We start from the raw sequence: 26,392 nt of genomic DNA, 5'->3' as shown, positions 1-26,392 counted from the left end.
CTTAATGGTGAGCGTTTAATATAAACAAAAGGAGCTCCTAGTCTAAGGACCGAGACCAGTATACATGCGTTCGCAGCGGTTACGCACGCTGAGAATTCACTCATGTCGACCGTCCGACGAAGTTTGTACAGCAGCGTTGGTCACGCGAGTCTACGATACGGGTCATTTAAAGTCACTGTTATCCAGGTCTCCAAAAAAAGTTACACGAGCAGGCTAAACGGAGGATGTCTTAACGCAGGTGCACCTCACAGTCACCAGTTGACGCCTCGTTGTAAAATGTCTTGAGACGCGCTGGCGATGGTGCACTGACTTGTGTCGTCAACATTCTTACCGCTTCATGCCACTTCTTGACTGTCGGCTTTCTAGGAGCCACCATCGCTTCAGAAGTCATCCCGGCGCTAGGTCACCATTGCACTCTAGTGGTAGAGGAGGACGTGTCATGTAAGGGATCTTAACCTTCCGGGCGGTACATTTTCAGAGGTCCATAAACTGTGCTTTTAAAGCTTTCCACGATCTCCCCAGTCAATTTCCTTGTAACTGTGGATCTTCATCGCTTGTGGCCTGTCCATCAGGAGCGGAAATTAATACGGCTGCTGCGGACCTGCTGTCGATTCTCGACTAGGCTTGGATTGGCGAGACGTTGACGTCGCTCAGGAGCCGCCAGCTGCTGCTGATCAACTGTCGGCCTTCAAGACGCCATCTTCGTTTAGAAGGTCATCGATCTGTAGGCCCGCTGTATCACTCTCGTAGCTGAAAAGAACTCGCGCAGGAAAAAAAAAAAAAGGGGGGGGGGGGAGGGATTGAAGCCGCTCGTCCGGCTTTCATAGCATGTGCTTCAGCTTTCCACGAGCTCAGCAGTCCTTGCGCTTCTGGCTACGGAGATGACTTGCTTGTGATCAGTCCTTAAGGAACGAAAATATATATACCTGTCAACCTAAAGCCCGTCTAATTGAGGTATATAGCGTTCTGACGTTCTTCTGAGCGTCCAAGATTTCCAAGAGAGGTCTTCAGGAAGCAGTCAGGACTTGTTTTACCAAACTGAACATTGTTTCACGAATCTAAGGTAACTGCTGCAGGCCTTATAATTGGGCTGCGTCAAGCTTCTTCAGACGTACAAACTTGTATCACCATCTGGGAGCCACTTTCCTTGAGGATTCCTTTTTCTAGGGAAACTACTTGGTTTCGTTCTCAGGCAACATGCTGCGCTCTTCCGCGTCTCAGCATCTTTGCAGGTGTTGTCGCATAGAAGGGAAGTCAAAGAGTGGTACGCATAGTAAAAAAGTAATGTCTGTTCTTCTAGGAAAGGGAAGTGAAAACGAACGTCGATCTCTACTAGCGGCACACAGTCTTGCCTTAAAATTTTAGCCACATATCAGTTGAAATAATTTACATATAGCCGCTATTTTGAGTAAACACTAGTGTAGTTGCGCTGCAGCGTGTTAGATGTGGTTGCTTCGGTTTGACTTGTCAGGCAACCTGTGGTTTCACAGGCGGCAGCAAAGCTCCTAAAGGAAAAAGAAGAGAAGGCGATGGAGAGTAACATGTTAAATCAGTGTTATTTAGAGACAGCTACAAAATAAGTTCAAGAGGCTTTGTACCACGTAACCTCGTGAAACTAATCTCATTCCAAGCCATAAAAGAGATATTTACGGAGATTGGTTCCACACTAAAATAATTTCCTTAACTGGGATGCCGAGGGTATGTCTGACAGTACCCGCTTAAGACATCGGCAATTTCTCGGAGTCCCGTGAAGCAACAGTGTTACGCGCCGCAATTTCACAGACTCGCTTAAAGAATTGCTGCTTTCTGTAAAACAGTCGCAGTTTCGCCCGAAAGGCATCGATTGCGGCAGCATATTAGTGGACAGTTATAAGTAAGGATGGTAGTTTTATCGGCCGTATAAACTTGTAAACATAGACACACTAACTATAAATTAACGAGCATGATGTCACGCGCACACAAGCAAACATGAACGCATTTCACTCAATGACCGCGGCAACTCGCTATCAAAACGCTGGAGTGAGTAAGCGCAGCAGCAGCAGCGAGTGAATTGAGCTTCGGGCCGGCGCTCGCATCAACGCGATCTTAGCCGCGAAAACAAAGAGAGGGCAGCCTCTGCCCCCTCCGCAGATGCCTTTCAAGATACAGCCGCGGTTACACTTCCATGTTGTTGCATTCCTTGCAGATTACTGTTTCCTTATATACGATGCACATACACATGACAACGAAATGGTCCGGGGCTAGACGGTGTTGAATACTTGATGGTTATAGTGCTATCTAACCGACACGCACTTGCGCTAACCTCTAAGATTGAAATCACGCGGATGAAATTATGCATATTTGTAACAGTAATGACACCAACATGTTTGCGCCACTGAAAAGTAACCGTCTTCGTACTCTGCAGTCAGGAAATTTTCAACATTCGATTTGTTATTCAGAGGCAGTTTTTTTCCCTTCCAAACATGGCGTATATTATTCGAAATGTGGCGCCACATCGTCCCGATGATCCCGCGACAGCGATGTTATCGAAAGCGTTCCGAAACGCCCTTAATCATACTACGGTAAACTAGAAAAAGGTTCCAGTACACTAACCCTATACTCCGAAGAGCTCTCCAATTGATATCTGCCTGGTGCACGGCCCATTCATTGCATCGCCGGTCTGCCTTTCGTCTGTTAGTCTTCATCACCACGTCCCGGTGGTTGGGTAAACGTTCGATATTAGCCGGTGTACGGAGAGGCCGGATAATTTAGTTGCGCGCGTCCAGGCAAAACTATCTCCGTCAAGTTAGACTGTGTACTCTCGGATCACGGTTGGCAAGGGCGACCTCTCTGTGTGTTGTCAACATCGGTTCACGTTACTCTGTCTCTGCCCAGGGAAGGGGGCAACATGGAAGACAGGGCACCGAGCACTGCAGGGCAGCAACTCGCGCCGTCAGCGTGTCACTTTTCTTCTAGTGTCATTCATTCACCTCGGGCAGAGAACTTCCGGGCTGCCTCGATGCCAGTGATGACGCAGCCAGACAGCGCGCTGACAGGCCCATTGAGGGGCTTGGCCTTCTGCCAGCACGTTTGTCCCGGCGTGTAGCACTCCACGTCCGATACGAGTGACGTCCCTGCGTTTCAGAGTGGCAAGAAATGTTAAGACCCCCCGAGAATAGATCACTCACGAGGGACGACCGAGTTTATTCAAGGAGCGCTATCGAGCAACCCGTTTGTCCTTTCTTATGTTTTATTCTTTCGCAGTCCCTGCCCGACGCAAGTGCTGAGGGAGCACCGCGTCACTGTGGGAAGGTCATGAGCTCACGTGATGTCATGCCCCAAGTCGCCGCGCAGGCCTCTCGTGTGCTGATAATTTGGTGCGCGTTAGGGAACGGCAGGTTACAAATATTAGTCCGGAGCCCTCCATTTGGAATTCTTCATAGACCACGTGTTGGTTTCAGGATCAATCAATCAATCAATCAATCAATCAATCAATCAATCAATCAATCAATCAATCAATCAATCAATCAATCAATCAATCAATCAATCAAAGAAATAAAGAGGTAATCGATTAATCAGTTAACTAATTGATTACCATTGAAGCCGCCAATGACATAGATGACGTCTCCAAGCTGTGCCACGGCAAAAGTGCTGCGGGCGCAGGTTAGTGGAGGTATCTTGTGCCAGCTCAGTGGAAGGCTGGCATCACTGCGGAGCACTGCGCAAGAATACACGCGGCGCGAGGACACACAATGAGTGAACTTTGTATCAGACAAGCCACACTTATCCCTAAGATTATCGTCTCTTGCACAGTACAAGAATGGAGGAGACTATACATATTACGGAGTTTCGGAAACAGGGAGGACAAAAATTATAGTAGTGCCTAGCTGCATTCAAGAGAACCCAGGCAGAGCTTGACGCATTCGCAGTGCCAGGCATAAACTCAGCCGCTCGCGTCAACTATATCTAAATGTACCAGTTATTAAATTTAATCTGGGGCTGGACTTCACACATTACAGTAACATTGTAGGTATTCGTACAACTTAAAATCCACTCATTCTGACTGAATTCGTGTGTCGCACCAGTCACCTACCATTGTGACTGTGCACCCACACACACTAAGAATATTATTGGTGCAACAGTGCAGTCGCGACCTTGAGGGGTCCTTACATTTATTATGACAGAAACTAGCAATTCAGTAAAAACCGAATAAGGTGGTCCTTATATGCCGGTCTATCGCCAAAATAGAACATAGGCAACGGCTGCATATTAAAGGTTAATTGACTGGTGCAGCCTTGACAAAAGGCCAATGTGATTACGTACAAGTTTACCATGTTGATATAGCTGTAGTAAGCTCAGCAAATTATTTGGCGTACCAGTATAGCCAGAATTTGCGGGTGGCAGATGCTGCTAGAAAGCAATAAATACGCGAAACAGACATGTGTTGATCTTCACGCTTGTACTTTGTTTTCTTTACTGAATGTGCACTCACGCGATAACTGCTTTGACACCGTGCAACGTTGGACCACATCGAAAGAATACGAATCAGTGCGCAGTGCCTTGACAAGGGTATATTGTGGCACAAGTGGTGGCATTAAGAGAAATTCGATTACTTGTTATCTGGTCCTGGTTCTATTACCAGTTTGTGCTTTATTAGTGATAAGGGCGCAGACGATTGGGACACTGGAGAGTTTCACAGCGCGGCTGCACTATAGGCCATATTTTTGTGCGATTTGAGCCAGCACCTCCTTGGGTAACTTGTACCCAAGGAGGTGCTTGCATCACATGATGCAACGACATGCCGTCTTCTTTTAAGGACCGGAGCAAAAGACGGGACAAGCGAGTGGCAAACATGCACACATAGCGTTGCGTCTGTATTTGCCACTCGCTTGAGCCGTCTTCTGCGCTGTTTTCTGTAAAACAATGTTGCCTTACCAAGTAGCTCGAATCCACAAATGACGTCATTAGTTACACGTTTTGCTGGCCCCAATCATACAGAAAGTGCAACGAGCTTCATATGACGTACAGGCCTGGTAGTATTTCTATCATAATGCTGGACTAGCGTGGCGCCACGCTGTTGTACACTTAATTGTAACGGGGGCACACCTGTGTACAGCCGGCGGCGTCCGTCGAAGCCGCCGATGACGTATAGCCGACCGCCGTGCTGAATCATGCGGTGGCTGCAGCGCGGGTAAGGCAGCGGTCGCACCAGCGACCACGAGTCCAGCGATGGCGTGTACTCCTCCACGCTCTCGAGCACGCTGCGGCCATTGAAGCCGCCGCTGATGTACAGCCGGCCTGCGCGCACCATGCATACACAGGCCGACGCCCGTTTTATTGCGAAAGAAATTATATGGACACTATAGGCGCATTTCATGCGTCGGCGTCGCCGTGAGGTTCCGTAAAGTCATCGCCGCACGCCGTGAGGTTCCGTATAAATCATCGCCGCGCGCCGTATGCTGTATGTGCGAGTGAAAGCGTGCGATGGTGAGCCGGCGTTCGCGGCTCTATCTCACGCACGCAAGGGAGGAAGCGCGAAAGTCAATTCGCTCGCTGCTGCTGGCGCGCTTCCTCACTCCAGTACTATGAAAGCGAGTTTCCGCGGTCATCGAGTTATATTTGTTCATGTTTGCTCGCGCACGCGTGACACATGCTTGATTTAGTTAGTATGCCTATGCTTCTAAGTTTATACGGCCCATAAAACTGCTATTCTTACTTCATATATATATAGCTGTCCGCTAATTTGCTATCACAATCGATGCTTCGCCTTTCGGGCGAAACTGCGACTTTTTATTTTTGAAGAAGGACCGTACGGTGCCCTTCGCGTTCCACGCGCAATAGCCATATTTGTATAGAGCTGGATGGATGTGTGCGCTTCTCCGGGCCTTAGGGTTGTTTCACGGGGCACGATTATCACACGGCGGCACAGCGATTTCCGTCGCCGCTGCCGTCGCTGCGACCGTATACACCGCAGCAGCCGCGTTGCGCCAAGTTGGTAGCGACGTAGCGACGCGACGGGGAGTAGCGATCGGCACTACTATGGACGGGGCGACAGCAAGCAACGTCGAAATAGGGGCTTCAGCCCATGTATATCTTATCACGTGTTGAAGTTGCGGGATCTGCGCAGCTGCTGACCAAGCGATCGTTAATGTTCAACGCAATGTTAAGACGGCAAAGCATAATAGTTATTTTATTTTGAAATCATAAGAAAGTGTAGAGACCCGACTGGTTTTTTTGTTTCTATTTAACAATACAGGCGTGAATATTTTGCGAACAAGAGGCAAGTTTGGGCGTCACTCTGACGGAAATCGCGCTGTCACCGAAGCATGTGGTAGGTTTCAACGAAAATCGTTCTGGAACACGCGCGTCAGCATCGTTTCCCCCTGTTTTTTTTTTTTTTCGCTCCAGCAGCCGCATGCACGTGGAACAGCCTTTGCATTAACAAAAGCTGATCGCTCAACCAGAGCTGCTCCTTATTGAAACAGAACGTGTTTGATGTCATGCTTGAAGCTATGCGTGCTCCAAAATGTGTCATCATCATACAAACCTCACCTGTGAATGAAATCGCATCACTTTTCGACTTGAAGCTTTTCAAATATCGTTACAAGCACTACATCCACGCCATCTGGCAAATTACGTTGATGCAGATTAAGCAGGCGACCTGATTATACACAAGCACAGGGCGTCCCTGACAAACTAACAGTGCGAGGTCTACATATCTACGCGAGCTTATGGGCAGAGTAGTCTAATCACGCTGTTCTCGTGTACTCGTCAATCACATCCTGTCGGCCAATACTGAGAAATAAAAGGAAGCGCTCACCTCTGAAGACGCATGCTGAGCCGTCGCTGCGCCTTCTCATCATGCGGGCAACCATGGTCCACTGGTTTGTGCGAAGGCTATACCGCTCCACGGTGGACGTACGTTCCATGCCTGTGCCAGAAAAGGGGAAGCAAAGCGAGAGTCGCGAAGCGAAACGCTTCTTACTTGGTTACTATTCATACAGGTAAGGTTGCTGGGAAGTCCTTGTAGAACGCATTAAATTCAAAGAACCATTTCTTGCGCACCCGGTTCTCGCCCTATCTTCCTAATTAAGTTACCTGAATTTGGCTATCTGATTTCGAAGCTGTACCAACGTAACCGTCCGTAGTCGACTAAAAAAAATTGTGTGAAAATGTATATTAAATGCTATACCCCTACTCCTGTCATCTACAAAGTGCAATATATGCGCCTGCAAAGGTGGTACACACAGGAAAACTAACACAAAGAAGAAGGACCTTGCGCATTAACCGTTCATTGCTGAATAAACAGTTTCTAGTGCGCAAGGTCTATGTTGTTCTCATTTTTTCGTGTTGATGTTCCTGTTTGGATCACCTTTGCAGGCGCCATACACCATACAACGTGCGTACCAACAAGCCCTCACCGAAGCACTTTTAGATATTAAGCGTGTAGAATATCCGCTACACCAGCTTGCTCTTTATAATGTATGCTGCTCTTTAAGGAGAAACTAAAAAGAAAAAAGAAGAATCGGGCTGCATTAGTAAATTAACCTTCTACAGTAGCAGTAGAGCCAGTCAATGCGAGAGGAGCGGCTTGCTAAGCCTGCAGAAAAGACGCAAATGTGAAAGACGGGTAGCGACGTCGCCTTCAAGTTTTCGTGCCAGCTAGCCATGACGTCATGGATTTCGATGGCATCGGCTCGGGCCTTATTAAACTTTTATAGTTACAGATTGACTACGTTGTACGCTCAAGGAGCGAAAGAGCGAACTTAGCAAGGTATAATAGCTCTTATTGAGCCGCAGCTGCCCTAAATGATAATAAACCCAGCTGTTACCTCGAAATCAATGAATAGAGGTTTGAATTATTAGTATTGAATTGAATTCTGGAGTTTTACGTGCCAAAAGTACGATCTGATTATAAGGCACGCCGTAGTGATTGACTCAGGATTAATTTTGACAACCAGGGGATCTTTAACCTGCCGCCCAATGCACGCGACATGGACGTTTAATCATTTCGCCCCAATCGAAATGCGGCCGCCGCGGCCGGGATGTGAACCCACGACCTCGCGCTTAGCAGCGCAACACCATAGCCAATAAGCCACCGCGGCGGGTAAAATTAATTTATCAGTATAAACCGATTTAGTGCTCCCCCTTAGTGTCCCTTTAACGTACCACGCTGCCCGTTCTTAATAGGACACCCAAAAGAAATACTAAATCAGTTTACAATAACGTATTCTATTTTCGTTGATCTCGAGGTCATAGTTTGATTACTAAATGGAAGAGAAAATGAAGAACAATATTCCATTTTTCCAATTTAGACCCAAAATCACAGCGCCGTTACGTTAATGTGACGTCTGGGATTTCAAAGTCGTAGTTGGGCCGTTCTGGCTTAGTAAGTGTTCTCGCTACTTGCTAAGTTCAACTATTTGGCAGCGTTTACAAGAGGTGTATATGCACAGAGAAGTACGACACATATTTGAAAACATTTAGGCTTCTATGCCCTTGAGTCACTGTGGCACATACGCATGTAGGGCATTTTTTTTTCGCTTGGGTTGCTGCGGTTTACGCCATTGTGCCCATTCCATCTGCGCCCAGTTGGTACCCATTCTTCGCCATGTTGCCATTGGCAAGGAATAGGCACATACCAAGTCGTGCATACATCCAGTGCCAAAAGTTGTCTATTCGGCAAGACCGCAGCCGGCGGCACATTATCTATTTGGGCACATAGCCAGTCGCCCAAGCTACTGCCTACTCGTCAAGAATGCATCCGCAAAGCGGGGAGACGAGGTAAAGAAATGTTTATTTAACCCTATTACGGTGCCAACTTCTCTTTCAGGGAGAGACGAAAACTTCTCGAATGTTTTTAGGACTGATTCATTGTCAACAACTTTCATTATGACAATATGAGCAGTTCACTTGCTATAATTTTGTTGCCTTCTACTTCCAAAATTTGTCGTGTTTTTGAGTTGCATATATAGGCAAAGCCACAGAAACAGTTTATACGAAGCGGCGATATTTCTTGGAACTGAATACAGGCGTGGTTTTGTTATCTTCCACTTGACGCGTTATTGATGGCGATGGATAGAAGGAAAGTTGCAGTGGCGCCGGCAAGAGAGCGTTTTCGTAGAGCCGCGTCAATGACAGTGAGGTGGCAAGAGTCTGTAGGTCTTCCTCGCAATCGTTAGTAAAGTTAAAGCACCGAAAACAACTCGCCGGAGTTTTCCACGTCTAAATGTTTACTTGTGGTGAAGAAACGCCCAAAAGCACTACGATTACAGCAATGAGAAAGCAGCCGTCGTCGCTACAGCCGCCCTGCAACCCAGGCAGCCACACTGCCGTTTTGTTGTCGCCAGCTGCGCCTTGAAAAAAGGATTGTTTGCTGGGAAGCTAGTTCCATTTAATAGCGCAGCGTTGACACAAAAATGATGAAAATATACTGCCACTCGTCTGCTGCACTCGGTAGACGATAGGAACTCCCTGGACGAGTGATCGAGACTCGTCCTCGGCACGGAAAGGGTTAACACAGTTGCGTCGCCGCAGAAAGTGGCGTACCGGTGTGACCGCCCATGGCGTAGATGTGCTCTCCGAGCACTGCCGTGGTCACGTACGCCCGCGGCACATGCATCGGCGAGTGGTGTTGCCACTCGCAGCGGTCCAGGTCGTAGCTGTCCATTGAGCGGAGGTAAGTACGCAGCTTCATGCCGCCCACCACGTAGATGCGCCGCCGGAACACGACCACGCCGTGGTACGCTCTGCACGCGTTCGATTCGAATTAGCCGAGAACGTCTCTACTGCAAGTATACCGCTCGTGCGTGTACGTGGATAGCGCGTGCGATAGGAAGACGAGTGGCATTGACGTGCCAGACGAGACGGGGTATTTAAGTCGATCAATTAATCCAATTAAGTCGATTAAAGTGCCGTCTGACTTGAATAATTGCCTTCGAGATGGCATGATTTCGGAGGCCATGCTTGAGCATACCCGCTGCACAGAACTGCATGGAATGCTTGTCAGCGGTACTTGAGCGTACTCCCTGAGCAAACGTGTATACGAACCAGGGATTTCCCGATAAGGCTGATTTTCTTCTCCGCTTATGAATCTAACCTGAGAACTTCAGCCCAAACTCGGCGTCGGGAACTTTCCAATGCACGGGTAAATAGGACGCAGTTTGTGTGTCAGCATTACGAATAATTTCAGTTTATTTCGGCAAGCCTAGTGGCACACTTGCAGCTAACGGGCGTATTTAAGAAAAACATTAAGTGTACACGCTAGTAAGGTTTCTTTCCAAGCTTCAAACGGAATTTCGTTGGTGGAAAATGGGTGGTACAGGAGAAAATGAAGGTCAATGTTCATTTGCGATTTATAAGTGTTCTAGTGCAGAATCTACAAAAAAAAAAGCACACAGAGACAGGAATGGTACAGGCGCTAACTTCCAACTAACATATGATGCGAAATGTTCTGAATATATGCAGCAAAACAGACAAAAAGGAAAGAAAGAACTAATCACTTCATCGTACGAACACGTGTGCGTTACTAAGCACTTGTTAACAGCTACCTCCAAGAAAACTTATTTATGTGGCAGATAACAAAAGAGACGGTAAGCTGACGCACTCAGTCATCACTATTCATTACTGCAGGTTCCACAATCTGACGTGTGCAACTATCTTTCTCTCTGAACAAGACTACAGTGTTTTCAAGATACGGAGCACACCCAAAAGTTGGCACGCCGTTCTTCACTTAATATTGAATAGTGATATAATTGTTAATTGGTAAACCTTTAACCATGTCCGAGCAGGCTCCGAAGTTTCCTCAACGATACAGGCATATCTGGTTCCGGTAATTTGAAAGTGGCGGCGCCACTTTTGTTCTCACGTCCATTCTTGCTTATCAAGCGCCAGCTCAAGGCAAGACTGATCCATTGGCATGATCACCCATGACGCGCAATCGACCGATCTAAAGTGTTTGTTGTGTATCGCTGCAAGGCCATTGAACATTGAGTGAATACGCTTGCCTTGCAGCGAAAGAATCGTTCTTGTGCTGAAACCAGCGGTTTACTCGTGGGTCGAAGGTCTCGATGGTGGACCGCGGCTGGCCGCTACTCCAGCCGCCGATCAGAAAGATGATCTCACACGGCAGCCGCGGCAGCCAGCGCTCGGGGTTCGTGCGACCGCAAAGATCGCAACGCGCCTTTTTCAGCTCCATGGGCTCTGAAAGAGTGGAGAATGCCATGTATGTTACAGCGTAAGCTGTTATGGGCTCATTCCAATAGCCGTTTCGGGTCGCGATGATGCCGCCGGCCGCGTAACCGCTATCACCGGAAGCGCGAAAAAAGTACCGGATACTCTACCACTGAGCCACGCAAGCGCTTGCTAATGGGCAGCGGAAACATGCCTTAAAACGCTCCTAAGCACGCAGGAGGAGACGACTCGAGCCTCCGCCAGTATGGTGGCGCCATCTAGGTAAGATGCCTGCAAACGCAGCGTCCTCAGGCACAGACGACGATATGCGATTCAGACGAGGCGCGCAATCAACGTGCTGCCAAAGCTACCGAGCCTCCGCCAGTGTGGCGGCGCCATCTAGTTAAGGCGCCTGAAAACGCGGCGCGCCCGACATGTAAGTTGCAGTTGTAAGGCTTGATCGGGCTCAGCAGACTGCTGTGCAGAGAGCATTACAAGCCTCAGCTCGCCGTCGACGCCGGGCGGACAGTTCAGATCGTTCTCGTCAAAACGAGGCGAGCAGACTGCCGCGAAGACCCTGGTGTGCGTGGTGCCCAAATTGGTGCTACTCTTGAGCCGCTCCACCAGCTTACGCTGTGACTGCACTGCGTGTGCCGTGCAGGCCTGTGACTTTTTTTTAGAAGGCGCATACAGCTTCGATGTTTAATTTCCTTCGCGATCCTGTCAACATAGTTTCACAGCATTTCTCGCATCTGTAGAATCATGAAAAGCGTACTCAGCTGCAGGACGGATGAATAATTTTGAATTCAGTGAATTTTGTCATTGTTATACAGAATGTGGACTCCGTGAGAGAACTCTCTACAGGAACTTCAGATATGAAAAAATCACTATGCCATGTCTAGAATACTTAAAAAGCACGTATCCAGCCACTAGAATATTAAGTCTGATATAAAAAAAAGACAAGAAACTGTGACAGAAATGAACCCAGTGCAATACGACATTGTGAATACGAGGGCAAACACTCGGCCATTCACTTTCCAACTCGTATTGCTAAGATACGTTACACATACGGAAACGTACAGCTCAAATCAAATAGTATCGGAAGTGTTTCAAGATGTATGAGATAGGTTATAAATATTGATTTTATCAGTGCTTTTGCTCTTGTTACGTTATCTTGGCGTGCACACTTGTGCACACAGCACCGCCCCTTCACAAGAAACAGCTACTCCCCCGATTTACAAGACGAGACATACGGAGCATGCAACGCAGCGTTATACTTACTGATCAGGTAAAATTTGTGTGTCACACTTAGCTGACCACGGTACACATAAACCTGCCGCGTTGGCTTAGCGGCTATGGTGTTGCGCTGCTAAGCACGAGGTCGCTGGGTCAAATCCCGGCCGCGCGGCCGCATTTAGATGGGGGTGAAATGCGAAAACGTCTTTGTTGCGTGCATTGGGAGCGCATTAAAGATCGATCATCTGGTGGTCGAAATTAATCCGGATTCCGTCACTACGGCATTCCTCATAATCAAATTGTGGTTTTGGCTCGTAAAACCCATGAATTCATTTAAAAAACAATGGGATATATCATCATCATCATCATCATCATCAGCCTATATAGTTAAGGAGCGCACAAAGAGCGATGGAACGAAAAATGTTAGGCCTAACTTTAAGAGACAGAAAGAGAGCGGTGTGGATCAGAGAGAAAACGGGGATAACAGATGTTCTAAATGACATTAAGAGAAAAAAAAATGGAGCGGGGCAGGCCATGTTATGCGATGTATGGATAACCGGTGGACCATTGGGGTTACAGACTGGATACCAAGAGAAGGAAAGCACAGTCTAGGACGGCAGAAAACCAGGTGGGGTGATGGAGCTAGGAAATTTGCAGGCGCAAGTTGGAATGAGCTAGCGCAAGACAGGGGTAATTGGAGATCGCAGGGAGAGGCCTTCGTCTGCAGTAGACATAAATATAGGCTGCTGCTGATGATGATCCCGAAGTACCAATCGAAGCATTAAGACTTAGAGACTCTAACCAAATAAGGGAATTTATTCCCTTATTTGGTTAGAGGCCGGTCTGGTGCACAGAGGAAATGTTCCATCCTCTTTAGGCACAATCGGGACCGGAGAAGCAAAAGAAGGTGTAGAGGCACGTATCACACCAGTGTCAAGCATTTTCTGCAGCTCTTCTTTCAGCGAAAGCTTCTTGTCTCTCGACATATTGTAGGCCTTCCGCTTTACTACTGTCGTCTCTCGTAGCTCGAATGGGACTTGAAACTTTGACGCCGCTCTTGGGTAGCCTCCGACACAAAGTAGCTCTGGGTACCTCCGAGTGACATCTTCCGCTACAGAGGGCTTGCGAGGGTTTTCCTCCAGGACTGTGAAGGAAGGCAACCCGCGATCGTCTTGCGTTGTGACTTGGCCATCCCAGTAGAGTTGTAAACGGAGCTCTTGCATTACCGGACGGGACATTTCCATTTCATCCTTTCCATTTACTTGTGCGGGAACATACGAGTATATCAGCTTGGCACGATCAGTGAGGTAAATTGTTTCCTGTCGGGATGGTGAAAGGTCATCAGGCATCTTTTTAAGTATATTCTTTTACTTCTGTTTAGAAAAGTCTTCCACAAACGAACCAGGATAATTTGCCGCCTGCCTTCTAACAAATGTCGCCTCTGAACGCCGGTACTAGAGATATTTCCTTGGCATTATCATCTGTCGGGGCATGTTGCCACTCCTGAACAAATAATTGCTTCATAATTGGCAGTAGGTCTTCTAGTGTTTCTGGTGCCCGAAGTTGAACTTGATGCTGCATACACTTAGGAAATCCTTGTATAATGACGGGCACGGGCGATGAGTCTGACAGTGCAGAATCTGCGGCATGCCAATAGCCTCCACTTAAAAAAAATACTTATGAACATGGCCGGGAACGTACTTGCAAGCTATTGTCCTGTCCAAACTTTCGAGTCTATATACAGAAAATGTGGTCAAAAAGTTTTTTCTCCAGTCCGTCCAAGGATGTCCTGCCTTTTCTGTCACTCGGATCTCGTACCAAGTCCTCGCGACGCCTCCGAGGTACAACCGCATGTTCATAACCTTGTCGACATCATCCTGCCAACAATTACGGTCACAGGCATATTCACAGAAATCAAGCCAGGCCTGAGCATTCTCTGGAAAAGAACAGTCGAAGATATCCGGTTTAATAAATTCGGTAGGTGTCCTTAGAGTCCGTTGGAGGGCCGTTTGCATTATGACTTCCAACAGCTGCTGTTGCACTTGCCTGTTTTTTTTTTCTTGCAAATGAATCACATCTTGCAGAATATATTTTGTTCTGGAAACATCTCTGTCTTTTTTTTGTAGGAAACTCGTGCTGCCTTCGTGACCCCATTTTCCTGTGCTTTCGCGTCGCGAAGCTCCCGATTGATATGTGCGATGGCCACTTCGCGTTCGTGGTCGCTGCTATTTATCTTGAGAGTACTCTCCGCCGCTAGGTTACCGAAAGCATGTATGCACGTGCCAGGGAAAATAGTCAAAGTTCACGCTATCAGGCCGACTTTCCGCCATAGACGCAGTATGCGCTGCTCACCAGCTTGACGCCATCCATATCGGTGGCCGTGACGTTGACACACATTCTCCTTGGGAAATCGGAGCGGTCCATCAGGCGATTAACACAGGATCGTGAAGTAGACTGCGGCAACAAGCATAGGTAGTCATACGGTCGCCATTACTGTTTATTGTCCCTTCTTCCTCCTCCACTTCTCGAAACTGTCATCTTGCGTTATCTTCTTACCCCCCCCCCCCCCCGCAACGCACACACGCGCGCACACACCTTATAGCCTACACTTTGTATGTATGTATGTATGTAGTATGTATGTATGTATGTATGTATGTATGTATGTATGTATGTATGTATGTATGTATGTATGTATGTATGTATGTATGTATGTATGTATGTATGTATGTGTATGTATGTATGTAGTGTATGATGTATGTATGTATGTATGTATGTATGTATGTATGTATGTATGTATGTATGTAGTATGTATGTATGTATGTATGTATGTATGTATGTATGTATGTATGTATGTATGTATGTATGTGTATGTATGTATGTATGTATGTATGTATGTATTATGTATGTATGTATGTATGTATGTATGTATGTATGTATGTATGTATGTATGTATGTATGTATGTATGTATGTATGTATGTATGTATGTATGTATGTATGTATGTATGTATTATGTATGTATGTATGTATGTAACTGGATGCATGTATGCAGATGCATGCATGCATCTTGAAATATTAAAGTGGATCTGTGTATATACCACAGAATGTATACGGAAGATAGTCCTGCATAAAGGTTACGGTAACTTCCAAGGCGGGTCTTTTATTCTCTTCGGTTATTTTAGCAAAGGCTACGCCGTATAATTTCGAAATCATAGGTGCGCAATTCATGCTAAAATTGCGCGACTTCAGTAAAATGTGCCGAAGAGTGAGCGTGGGCGAGAGTTCCTGGTGGCTGGGGAGCCTTGCACGGCATAGGCAACAACTAACACGATCTACTTGGAACAACGTTTCAGCACCATGACGCTAACGGAGTGAAGCAAGAGCTTCGCTGGAGCTCACCGTATGGAGGCTCGGGTTCTTCCTCTGCGGCTGCTTCTTGAACGGGTGCTCCTTGAGCGGCTGCTACAAGGGCGGCATTCTGAGCTTGCATGGCCAGGAACAAGTTTCCGGCCTCGTTGATGGCGGCGGCGGCAGCCACGGCCAGATTTGGAGCCGCGTTAGCCGGTGGAGTCGGCTCTGGCGGGTTTTCCGGTTCAGTCAGTGCGCGCATCAGCTTGTTCGGCGAGCACATGCAGGGGCCTAATGTGAGGGCCTGTATGATGGCCTCTTGGAACTCAGCGCTGTCAAACAGCGAAGGCCAGCGATTGCGGAACTGGGCCAGGGCACTGCGCAACATCGGAGACCAAACGATTATCGCTGTTCACAAGTTTCCTCGCTCAGAGGTACACCCATGACAAACGAATACATAGACGGTGACAACCCGAGAATGCAGTACAAGCTTAACCCAGAAAAACGCAGTGAACCCGCCCTTCGCCTCTGAGAGAGAGCCGAGCCTGGCTGGAATTCGCTTACAACTTAATGACAGCTCTGCTAGGCTTACTGAAAAAACATTCAGAGCCCTTCCCCTGTCAAGAAAATCGCTTACACCCATTCGAAAATGGGTGTAAGCGAAGCTTGGGGTGGGCAGACGACGCTGTCGCAGGCGTTCCGCTTCGTTTGCCGTAAACTCAGGGTTGGCGGCTCTTCACTGACGTTTGGCCTCAACATCGTGTTCCCGCAACTCGGGGTCCGTGGCTCTTCGCTGACGTTTCGCCTGGGCTTCGGAAGCCCTCACGCTAGAATCGGCACGCTACAATCGGACGACAAGCATCGCTTACCCCATTTTCTTGGAAGGGGAAGGGCTAGTGAATGTTCAAACGAAATTTTTGAATTTCGGATAAAAAATCCAGCGCCACTACGTCCATTTGACGTCGTTGATTTTAAGATATAAGCTTTTCATATTTGGAGCCATTGCAGTTCAGTGTGAAGTTCTCGAATCGTGCTACGTTTGCGCTATATTAGTACACACTGTAGTTAACCTCTTACAAGTAAAGAAATCAACAAAGCCCTAGGAGATGCCATCCTAATTGTTGACGTCACGTCGAGCTGGTGCGCGAACTTTCAGGCGGCGTTGCCACACGAATTTCGCTCTTGCACCTTAAAATTCTGGCTTTCCTGTAACGGTAATAGTGTCTCTTTCAGCACTGTAGGAGGGTAAGTTACTAATAGTGCTGAAATAACGTTTTCTTTTTAGTGTTTATTTAAATGCACTGGCACGTTCTTCGATGGGTCAACTGCTGCGTTTTCGGCGCAACAATTTCTTCACTGCCGCACGCACTGCATTAATTAAATGCTGGGGTTTAACGTGCCAAAACAACAATTCGATTATGAGGCACGCTGTAGTGGAGGAAGCCGGATTAATTTTTACCACCTGGGTTCTTTTACGTGCACCCAATGCACGGTTTTGCATTCTGCCTCAATCGGGATGTGGCCGCCGCAGCCGGGATCGAACCAGCGACCTCGAGCTCAGCAACGCCAGGCACTGGGCTACCGCGACAAGTATGCTGCAAGCGCTAACCTTATAGACAACTTATCGTGGCTGTTCCGCAAGAGGAAGTTCACACAATTGCTTTGGAGAATGGCGAACAGGTGATTATGTGTCGCGCTGTATGAAGGAGGTAGCATTGAAACTGACAGATAGACTACAGGGTAGATGCACATAAGTGTTGAGCAACTGTTTGTGTGGTTCAACGGCATAATGATATATCTGCCTTCTGGACAGTGCGATTCTGAGTCTGTAAAGAGCTTAGTTATTTCTTCAGCCCCGCTACAGGAATATTTAAGAAGTGGGGGATAGCAGGGTACAAAAATTCCAGATGAAGCAAGGTTAACGCACGAACATGACAAAGTATACTTCTAGAAAACACACGTGGGCCCTATATGTCAGTACCATAAGTCACCTTGGGGCTCTTTGCTTGTCTGAAAGGAGCATCAATTTTCGCTTGTCACGACTCCGCGCTTTTCGGTTGCAAGCGCTTTTCGGTTACATGCATGCGCATTTCGGCCGCATGCGCACAACAACTACACACTACCCAATGTGAAATGAGTTGATTCGGCACGAGAGGCAAGAGAGACGAGGAATATCTATTGTCCAGGCGCCTTGTTAGGATTGAAACAGGCAAACTCACTCTTTACTGAAACGGCCAATGCGTACACACTGGAGCAGCTCCAGCAGTTCGGTGCGGTTTGCCTCTTCGGGTGACGAGACGGCCGAGAACCACCGTGCAATCGCGTGAAGCACGTCCTCTTCGCGATCCGCATTAAGCTCCGGCGAGGAGAGCAGTTGGTACATGAGCCATGCAGGGGTGTCCACGAACTCCTCGCTGAGCCGCCAGACCTGCGTTCACCGTGGACGCGCGGTTCAACACAATGCGGAAACGATGGATGCGCGTGGAAGAACAGGAGCTATAGGCGCTATACATATGCTATAGATACGTAGCCATCCGATTCGTTAAGCCACCTGGCAGAGATAACCTTTCCACGTATAATAGCGGAAAGTTTTAGCTTTCTGTGACACGTGATAGGTTATACCGTGATACGGGACGCTTTAAGCCCACTGCGCATGCGCCTCCTCCTTGGGGTATCAAGGTCGACATGCTGAAAACCAACTTCTTCGCATAGTGCTATTGCCCACCGTACTAGAGCGTAGTATTAAATGATTGGTGCTGAGTATAATTAAGCTTTTAGGGCACTACTAATCGCCAACGCATCGCCAATGCATAGCCAACTCTTATGATGTGCCGCCATCTACTAGGTGGAAATCAAACCTTTTTCGTAGCACGGTGCCGTCTGTTTAGGCCTAGATGCGTCAAAAGTCTCAATAATCACGACAAACCATCACTTACACACTTTGCCATAAGAGTGCGATGAGACTAAGCGATTGCTTTGTTATTTATGTCTGGTTTTCACGGAGAACAAGCATAAAGCGCGAATTCGGTTCGAAGTGGGCGGTCTGGGCCGTCTGGTCGCTGCAACGTTGTAGAACAGTCACGGTGTCGCTGCTAGCCGCCACGGTTGCCCATGGCATAGGACGCGCATGCGCAGTGGATCTAATGTATCACGTATCGCGGTAACGTACTGGATATTACGTATCATACAAAGCTTAAACTTCAGAACATATTCACGTTCGTTTTGATTAAACACATTTCTGCTATATTGGCCTCGATCCTCTCTATCAGACCAGGCGAAATCCTGCAGTCGTATACATGAGTCAACATTTACGCCATAGCTACGTGGCAGTCAAGATTCATATCCTACTGTACCAGCAAGTACTAGCGAATTCCGTTGGAAGCTGGCGCTCGTGTATTTTATATGCACCTTATACTTGGGTCCACCTTTTTTCGCGCCATTCGCGTATTCGTCTAATAGGGACATAATATGACCTATTGTTAGTAAACTTACGCATAACGTAGTTTGAAAATGCGGAATTGACAACATTTATGGCAGTTTACAGTCGTGTAGTGCTACCGTTAGTAATAGCAGCATATATATGTAGTGGTAAACAGTGGGCGAACTTATTACGTACAAAGCCCTATAATAGTACGCGTTTCGCGTCAGGAGATATGCTATTACCTCGAGTTCACAATAATTGCTGCATAAGGTATTACGAGAAGGTCCTGCACAAGGACTTTGTCATTTACAACAATATTATGCAACTCCTTGTCACCTAGCAGGAAGTCGCTGATTAAGCAATATTCATTAAGAAATTCTGAAGTTTCTCTTAATCATTTCCTAATTTTATTTCCGTCCTGCCCTTATTGCCTCGTATTATGAAGCTTCATATTTTTATATTTATGCCGTTGTAAATCTTTTTGTTGATTTTGTGAGCAACTGTTGTTGCACTATGATGGAAACAACTTTATTGAAATCCGGCGAAGTTTAAGGACCCGGGCTCAGGTCTCCCATGAGGGGACTTCCAGGCCTTGCCTCGTCGCCGCCTCCCGGGCCCGCTGGACTGCCCACTCTTGTGTCTTGAGGTTGGAGCTGCGCAGAGCGGCGGCCCACTTCGACGCAAGAGCCTCCGGAGCTACTGCCATTTTCGCTGCTATAACAGGTCACTCTCACAACATGTGTGAGAGTGTCGCTCTAGTTGCCTGACATAACTTGCAAAGAGCACTCTGGTATTGCGTGGGGAAAATGTGCTGCAATCGCACCGGACTGGGGAAGGTGTGTGTCTGCAGTTGTCGCCAGACGACTGCCTGGCAACGTTTCAGTTTGGGGTGAGGTGCACGGGGGAAATATCCTCCTGCCTAACTGGTAGTGCTTGGTGATATCATTAAAGCTTACTAAGCGTTTTCGCGTGTTTCACACCAGGAGGTCCGAACTCGAAGAGGGTGTCTCAGACTCTGCGCGGCGGGAAACCTCGTGCGTGAGGGCTACAGGCTCGCCTCAGTAATAATAGTTGAAAGTTCTTCTGCGCACAGACAACTTCGACCTAAAACTTTGCGGAGTGCCAATTTTACGGTTCCGACCAACCGTTCCCACCAGCCTCCCCACCATGGGGCCGCTGAGCCTTCACTCAGTGTTGAGTCCTGTTGCGCGACGATCTAGCTTGACCCGAAAAAACGTGTAGGCTTTATCAGTGGTGCCGGGTCAACAAGGACTAACAAAAAAAAGAAAAGGCTGGGCTGAGAGGCAGTGCTAATAATCAATATTTGCTGGTTTATTTCAACACAGCAACAGCAATATCCCCGGCGTTTCTAGGGACACTCTATCGACACAGACAATAGGTTGCACTACTTCGGTTTTCTTGCTGCGTCTTGCAGAGTCTTACATACGTTCCGTAATGGCTTCACCGCAATACAGCGTCGTAATGTAGTGAAGCATACACAATGCATCGCGGCAAATTGAATGGCTTCACCGCAATACAGCATTGTAATATGGTGAAGCATACACAATGCATCGCGGTAAATAGAAATGAGAAATTGCGCAAATACTAAGAAATAAGTTAAAACAGCATGCCACTGGTCAGTATACTTAGGCAGTGACTGCAGGACGCCAAAGGGGCAACAGGGACAGTAAAGCTGGAACGCGGACTGGTCCGTGGGTTGGGGCCTCGCTGAGGCCACTGCGTGCAGGGGGTGCATAACAGCGGCTATCCGCTATCATCGACAGTCGATCTTGTATGTGAACAAGCCCTGGCACCCTCCGAGCTCGGCGGCCCCAACCCACATATAAATAGAATAGTAAAGCACCCTGGTTTCAGGGGGCTATTCTGTAAGTGTCCACCTATAGTGGACATGTCCATTTCGTCTGCAGCTGAAATGCTGATAGGCTGGAGGTGCCTGTCTCCTCCTGACGCGTACCCTGGCCCAGCCAATCAGAACTTTAGCAGCAGACGAAATGGACATGTCCACTAGGTGGACACTTGCGAAATAACCCCCCTCCCCCTCCCTCCGCTTTTATACCCTTTCTGCCTCTTGGGCATGCATCTTGGAGATACTGCGCCGACCACTCTTATCCAAATCTAAGGTGGTCGCCTAAGGCCTCCGATTGGCGGTATTAATTTATTTTCGCATGCCAAAAGCCTTGTGCAGGTAATTTGTAAATGCGCCAATTAAAAAGTTTCGCATCGATTGGTATTAGCTTCAAAATTGCCTCGGAATGCGTTCTATATACGAAGGCTCGTTTCGGTATTATTTCGACAAGAAGGTTTAAGGGCAGGCAAACAAGCATCCGCCGTAGCTTAGTGGCTTTGGTGTTCTGCTGTTGAGCACGACGTCGCGGGCTTACGACGAAATGCAAAAAACGCTCGCGTACTTAGATTTGGGAACATGTTAAAGAGTTGCAGGTGAAAAAAAAAAAAGATTAATCAGGAGTCCTCCACAGCAGCGTTTTTCATAGCCCCAGTGTTGCTTCGAAACGATAAACCTCAATCAATCAATCAATCAATCAATCAATCAATCAATCAATCAATCAATCAATCAATCAATCAATCAATCAATCAATCAATCAATCAACCAACCAATCAATCAACCAATCAATCAATCAATCAATCAATCAGCCAAAGACGCACGAGGTTTCTCTTGCGACTATCTCACCGCTGAGCCTTCACTCAGTGTTGAGTCGTGTTGCGCGACGATCTAGCGTGATCCGAAAAAACGTGTGGGCTTTATCAGTGGTGCCGGGTCAACAAGGACTAACAAAAAAAGAAAAGGCTTGGCTGAGAGGCAGTGCTAATAATCAATATTTGGTTGTTTAAGTCAGCACATCAACAGCAATATCTCCGGCGTTTCTGGGGACATTCTATCGACACAGACAATAGGTTCACGGCGCTTTCGCTATTACTCTAGGACATACACAAACAGGCACTTGTAGACTGACAGGCGATGATTATCTGTGAACGGTACTCTACTTAGAGCCCCTAATGACATCAGTTTCAGCGCGGCCTGAATGTTCCTTCCGGAATGTTCATGAGAGGCTAGTGAATTATAAGTAAACAGTGTATATGCAGACAATTTTAAGACAACCTACAGTTTTCTTCTGAGTTTTTGTTTTGTACGCCACCTTTTCCTTTTCACGTAAGAGGGTTCTGGGATTTTGTTGACTTTCGGTGGAGTTTCTGTTGCCTTCAACATATTTTCTTTAGAGAATGCACTGTACAAATTTGCACAGTTCTGTAATGAGACTTTTCTTATATATTTGTCCTTCCTTGAACAGAGGGGACGTGTAGGCTGTACACTATTTACTGTGTCTATAGATGAAAAAGTCATCTACCAGTTATAAGTATGCATGTCCCTTGGTTGCATGTGTTCCATAGGCTTTACATCGGGCGCCATGGAGAAAGTTTTAACCAACTTCTGGCGTATGAAATCGCCATATTACATTGAAAGTAAACAAGCTGGAATAAAACGTTGAGCCGCGTGAAAAGCCTAGTTTCAGATAGTGTGACACAGAACAGCCTCCATGCAAAATTTTCACGCTTGAAATAAGAGTGGATGCATGATGAAAAGCTTGGAAAAGTAAACGTTTTTGATGCCGAATTAAAAAAAAATGCCATCATTACCGCTCGGTGGAAACGATGCAGAATCCAGACCGCAGAGAAATTGTGCGGTGCCCGAGCGTGACTTTTGAGGGACCCTGACATTCTCGGCGGTGATGGTTGGGGATGTGTGTCATATTCGTAAACACCCACGCTCTTCGTTGTTTTCTTAGATGCTAGTTAAAAGCAGTTATTAAGGAAATTTGAGAATCACCAGCTCCGCAACATTGTCTATAGGATTGCTGTAGTAGTATGTTCAACAGAACATTGCCTTTAACAGTGCCTTTAAGAGCCTTTAACAGTTCAACAGAACGTAGCTTTTAACAGAATCAGCGCGAACAGCAATTAGTATCGCGTCAGCTTGACGTCACAATTTTCAAAGTATTCTTTTCTTTTGGGCTCAGTGAAAGTTCTCGAAGCTTGCCAAGTCTGTGTTTTCTTTCGAATACAATGTAGCCCATTTTCGCCCATGAAAAATAACTGGTCCCGCGCAGACACCGCCGAAAACCTCGGTCGTCATGACGAGATTGTGCGTGAACTGGCCTAGCCAGCCGTCTTGAGTTATTGCGTCTTTTCTGGCTTTTCCCAAAGTTATAAGTGGCTCCTAGTATCGTGGAATGGTAATTTGCTACACTATACTGAGCACGTTTTTCTCTTCCTGTGTCCATTAAAAAACGATGTCGCCAATAATAAGTTCTTTCGGCTAAACGAATGAGCGTAGATTTGTGAAAGGAAATTCTGCCCCATTTTAAACTGAATTAATGTGTAGTGTCCTTTAGTGTCCCTTTAAGGCCATTGGCGCTCAAACGCTCACCTCGTCAAAGTTCTCGCGCACGAAGGTGAATACGGCGTCTGTAAAGTTCGGGCAGTAGTACTGGCGCGTAAGGGCGGCCAGGCTCAGGCAGTTCTGGGTCCCCATGGTCTTCAGCAGCAGCAACAGGCACTGCTTGCGAGCCTCGTCCAACAGAAACATGTCGGCCGCCTGCAGAACCTCCAAGACGTTCTGGGGGCTCACGCATAGCTGCGTTGGAATCGGCCACGCATGAAGAGTCGTCACCGCTAATGAATCAAGCATTTCTCGCATGTACAGCCTCCCGCATTTTCAAGCGAAGCTTGTATTGCCTCACAAGTGTCGGTGCCGTTGAAGGTGTGGCCGCAAAAAAAAAAAAAAAAAAAAAAAAGAAAAGAAAGACACGTCTCGCCCATGTCTCGCGCAAGTGAAGTAAAACCGCGGGAAAGGCTAAGGATAGACCCCTTGTGAAATAGGTGAGGCGCGCGCCGTAACACGTGACGGGAGCCCCCAATCAGGAGCGGATGCGCGCCCGGCGAACGGCAAGGGAAGCAAAGGGCATCTCGCGCGTTGTGTCGAGGCTCCTTTTCAGCGGAAGCTCGGCAACCGGACACGTAGGCGTCGCGCTGTTCGGTCAGCAGCGGAACAGGCCGCTTTCCACGAGAAACGCGTCAACGTCGCCGGGAGCAGGCTCGCGCTCGCTGTGCGGATCCTGCGTTCAAGGCAGTTCCAGCCCAGGCTCGGTTACAGCGGCTGGCAGCGGATCTCACGTTAAAAGCCCGTCTTACCGAAGTCCAGCGTCACCGAAGGGTAGCGAACCTCGAGGCCAGGGAACGGGTCACCCAATTTTGAGGGTACGACAAGCTTCGCGTGCCCCCCCCTTCCCTGTTCCCGGTAGGGGAAGGACTGACGAATATCTTAGCTATATCGCGCGAGAACACTATAATATGGTCGTACGTCGTCCTGAAGGGAACATCACATTAGACGACTCTTGCAACGGAAAGTGCTTAGTGCACTTGAGAGTACTTCTGCCGGTCTCGCTGATTATCGCCGCTTAAAGGCGCCAAAATGACGTGTGATGGACGCTCGGGCAATATAGCTAAAATGCGGGAGGCTGTACTTACCCTTTGCGTGCCAGTATAGCATGGAGTTAATGCATATGCGACTGCCAGATGTCTTATTGTAGGAACCATTATACTGTTCTCCCTCTATCGCTGAAAGAGGAAAAGTGTCATTCACTCGTGTGTAGCACGGAGCCGCAAAGAAAACCCATGCGGATTTCTCAGAACGAAAGCTTTCGCAGTATACGAAGATGTATCCTGGTCCGGAGATCGAGGCTGGTGCTAACGCCTTAGCGGGGTGGTCGCTCTACCATCTGAGCTAACCAGGAGGCTAGCAGATCGCACAGTGAGGGCGAATTAATCGACAACTCGAAGTGCAGGAACACTGAATATTGCGAATCGGTTCTTCCATGTGGCAGTTCCCGAGTTATACCATTTTCCGCTTTGTTCTTGCATTATATAATTTTCCAGTCAGACGATTTCGCTGTCCGCTGGAAAGAACTACGAGGGAGGGCCGTTCTTTAAGTACACCTTGTTCGTGGAATTATCCACGGAACATTATCGCACGTGATTATATTAGCAGTAGGACAAAAGTCGTCTTATGAGAAATTTAAACCGCTATAGTAAAAGTGGTGTACTGAGTTCATGTATGCTGCGCGTATAATATATTTTTCCCATTTTATAAATGTACAAGCCTCAGTAACTATTATTTGTAATTGCAGGTTTATTACTTCCTCTTATCCTGAAGCTACGATTCGCCTAACTGCTTTCCGTTATAACATTACAATAACAGGACTTCATCGAAAGCAACCACTCAGTTCCGATGCTTCATTCTGTGGTGCCACATGGTTTAGAAACAGATCACAGTCGAGACGCGTTTGCGAACACGGTGCTTAGCGTCCTGTCAAAGCTGCGCTTATCGTGCCAACTGCACTTCTCCAGAAACTTCGCCGCGCTTCCGGTTTCCCTACGAAGCTGCGCAAGTTCCCCACCTGGTCTGTGTACTGGAAGGTGAGCAGCGCGTCGAGCACTGCGGCACTGACACCGCCGACGACGACGTCCCTGGGCGAGCCGAACTGCTCGCGGAACACCGCCGCGAAGTACGGGCTGACTGTGCACAGGTAGGCGCGGTGCGCACGGAACGCGCCGCCGTCCGAGGTGCGTAGCACGCAGTCCGCCGTCGCATCGCCGCCGGGCAGCAGCACGCTGCCGGAGAACATGGCCGCCGCTCCGCTCCCGGGAAGCGAGCGAGCTGTGCCTTCCAGCTGCAGAGCCGGCGACCCGAGACTCCGCGCACTGCTCGCGCTGCTCGCGCTGTAGATGTTGGAGCTTGTGGTCTACTGGCACGTACCCACTCTAGGGGTTTGGCCAGGAATCGGGTAGGTTAAATTAAAGTGTAAATTAAGAAGCATGTTTACGGATGATTGTCACCTACAGGCAACACACGAGCAAGTTGTAGGGGCGAAGCACCTTATAGGGCCGAGCCTTGTCCCTCGTCGTCGTCCGTTGTCCGTAGCTCTGGTTTGCATGTATACTGTGTATACCAGAGCATGTACATGTGTACATGTGTACTGTACTAAAGTTATTTCACTCACTCACTGTACACATGTACAGTATATATATATATATATATATATATATATATATATATATATATATATATATATATATATATATATATTGTAGTGCGGAATATGCATGTAGGCGCCGTGGGCACTGCCATCGCTTCGGCGCGA

The 26,392-nt window shown here is 47.7% G+C and overlaps 1 protein-coding gene across 1 annotated transcript; it reads right to left on the bottom strand.

The window, feature by feature from the left end:
• LOC125939635 (kelch-like protein 10) lies at nucleotides 1-25,950 on the bottom strand. The gene is made up of 11 exons (XM_037711746.2): nucleotides 25,649-25,950; nucleotides 23,620-23,826; nucleotides 17,953-18,161; nucleotides 15,785-16,110; nucleotides 10,986-11,181; nucleotides 9,529-9,728; nucleotides 6,800-6,910; nucleotides 5,086-5,277; nucleotides 3,575-3,697; nucleotides 2,970-3,113; nucleotides 1-1,505 (listed from the first exon to the last, which is right to left on the bottom strand). The coding sequence occupies exons 1-11, from the start codon at nucleotides 25,874-25,876 to the stop codon at nucleotides 1,468-1,470; spliced, it is 1,974 nt and encodes a 657-aa protein (XP_037567674.1). The 5' UTR covers nucleotides 25,877-25,950; the 3' UTR covers nucleotides 1-1,467.
• Nucleotides 25,951-26,392: the final 442 nt, after the last annotated feature.

This window comes from Dermacentor silvarum, chromosome 4 (genome assembly GCF_013339745.2).
Source record: "Dermacentor silvarum isolate Dsil-2018 chromosome 4, BIME_Dsil_1.4, whole genome shotgun sequence".
Lineage (NCBI taxonomy): Eukaryota > Metazoa > Arthropoda > Arachnida > Ixodida > Ixodidae > Dermacentor > Dermacentor silvarum.
Note: the sequence above shows the minus strand (reverse complement) of the source record. Positions and strands in the feature narration are given on the sequence as shown.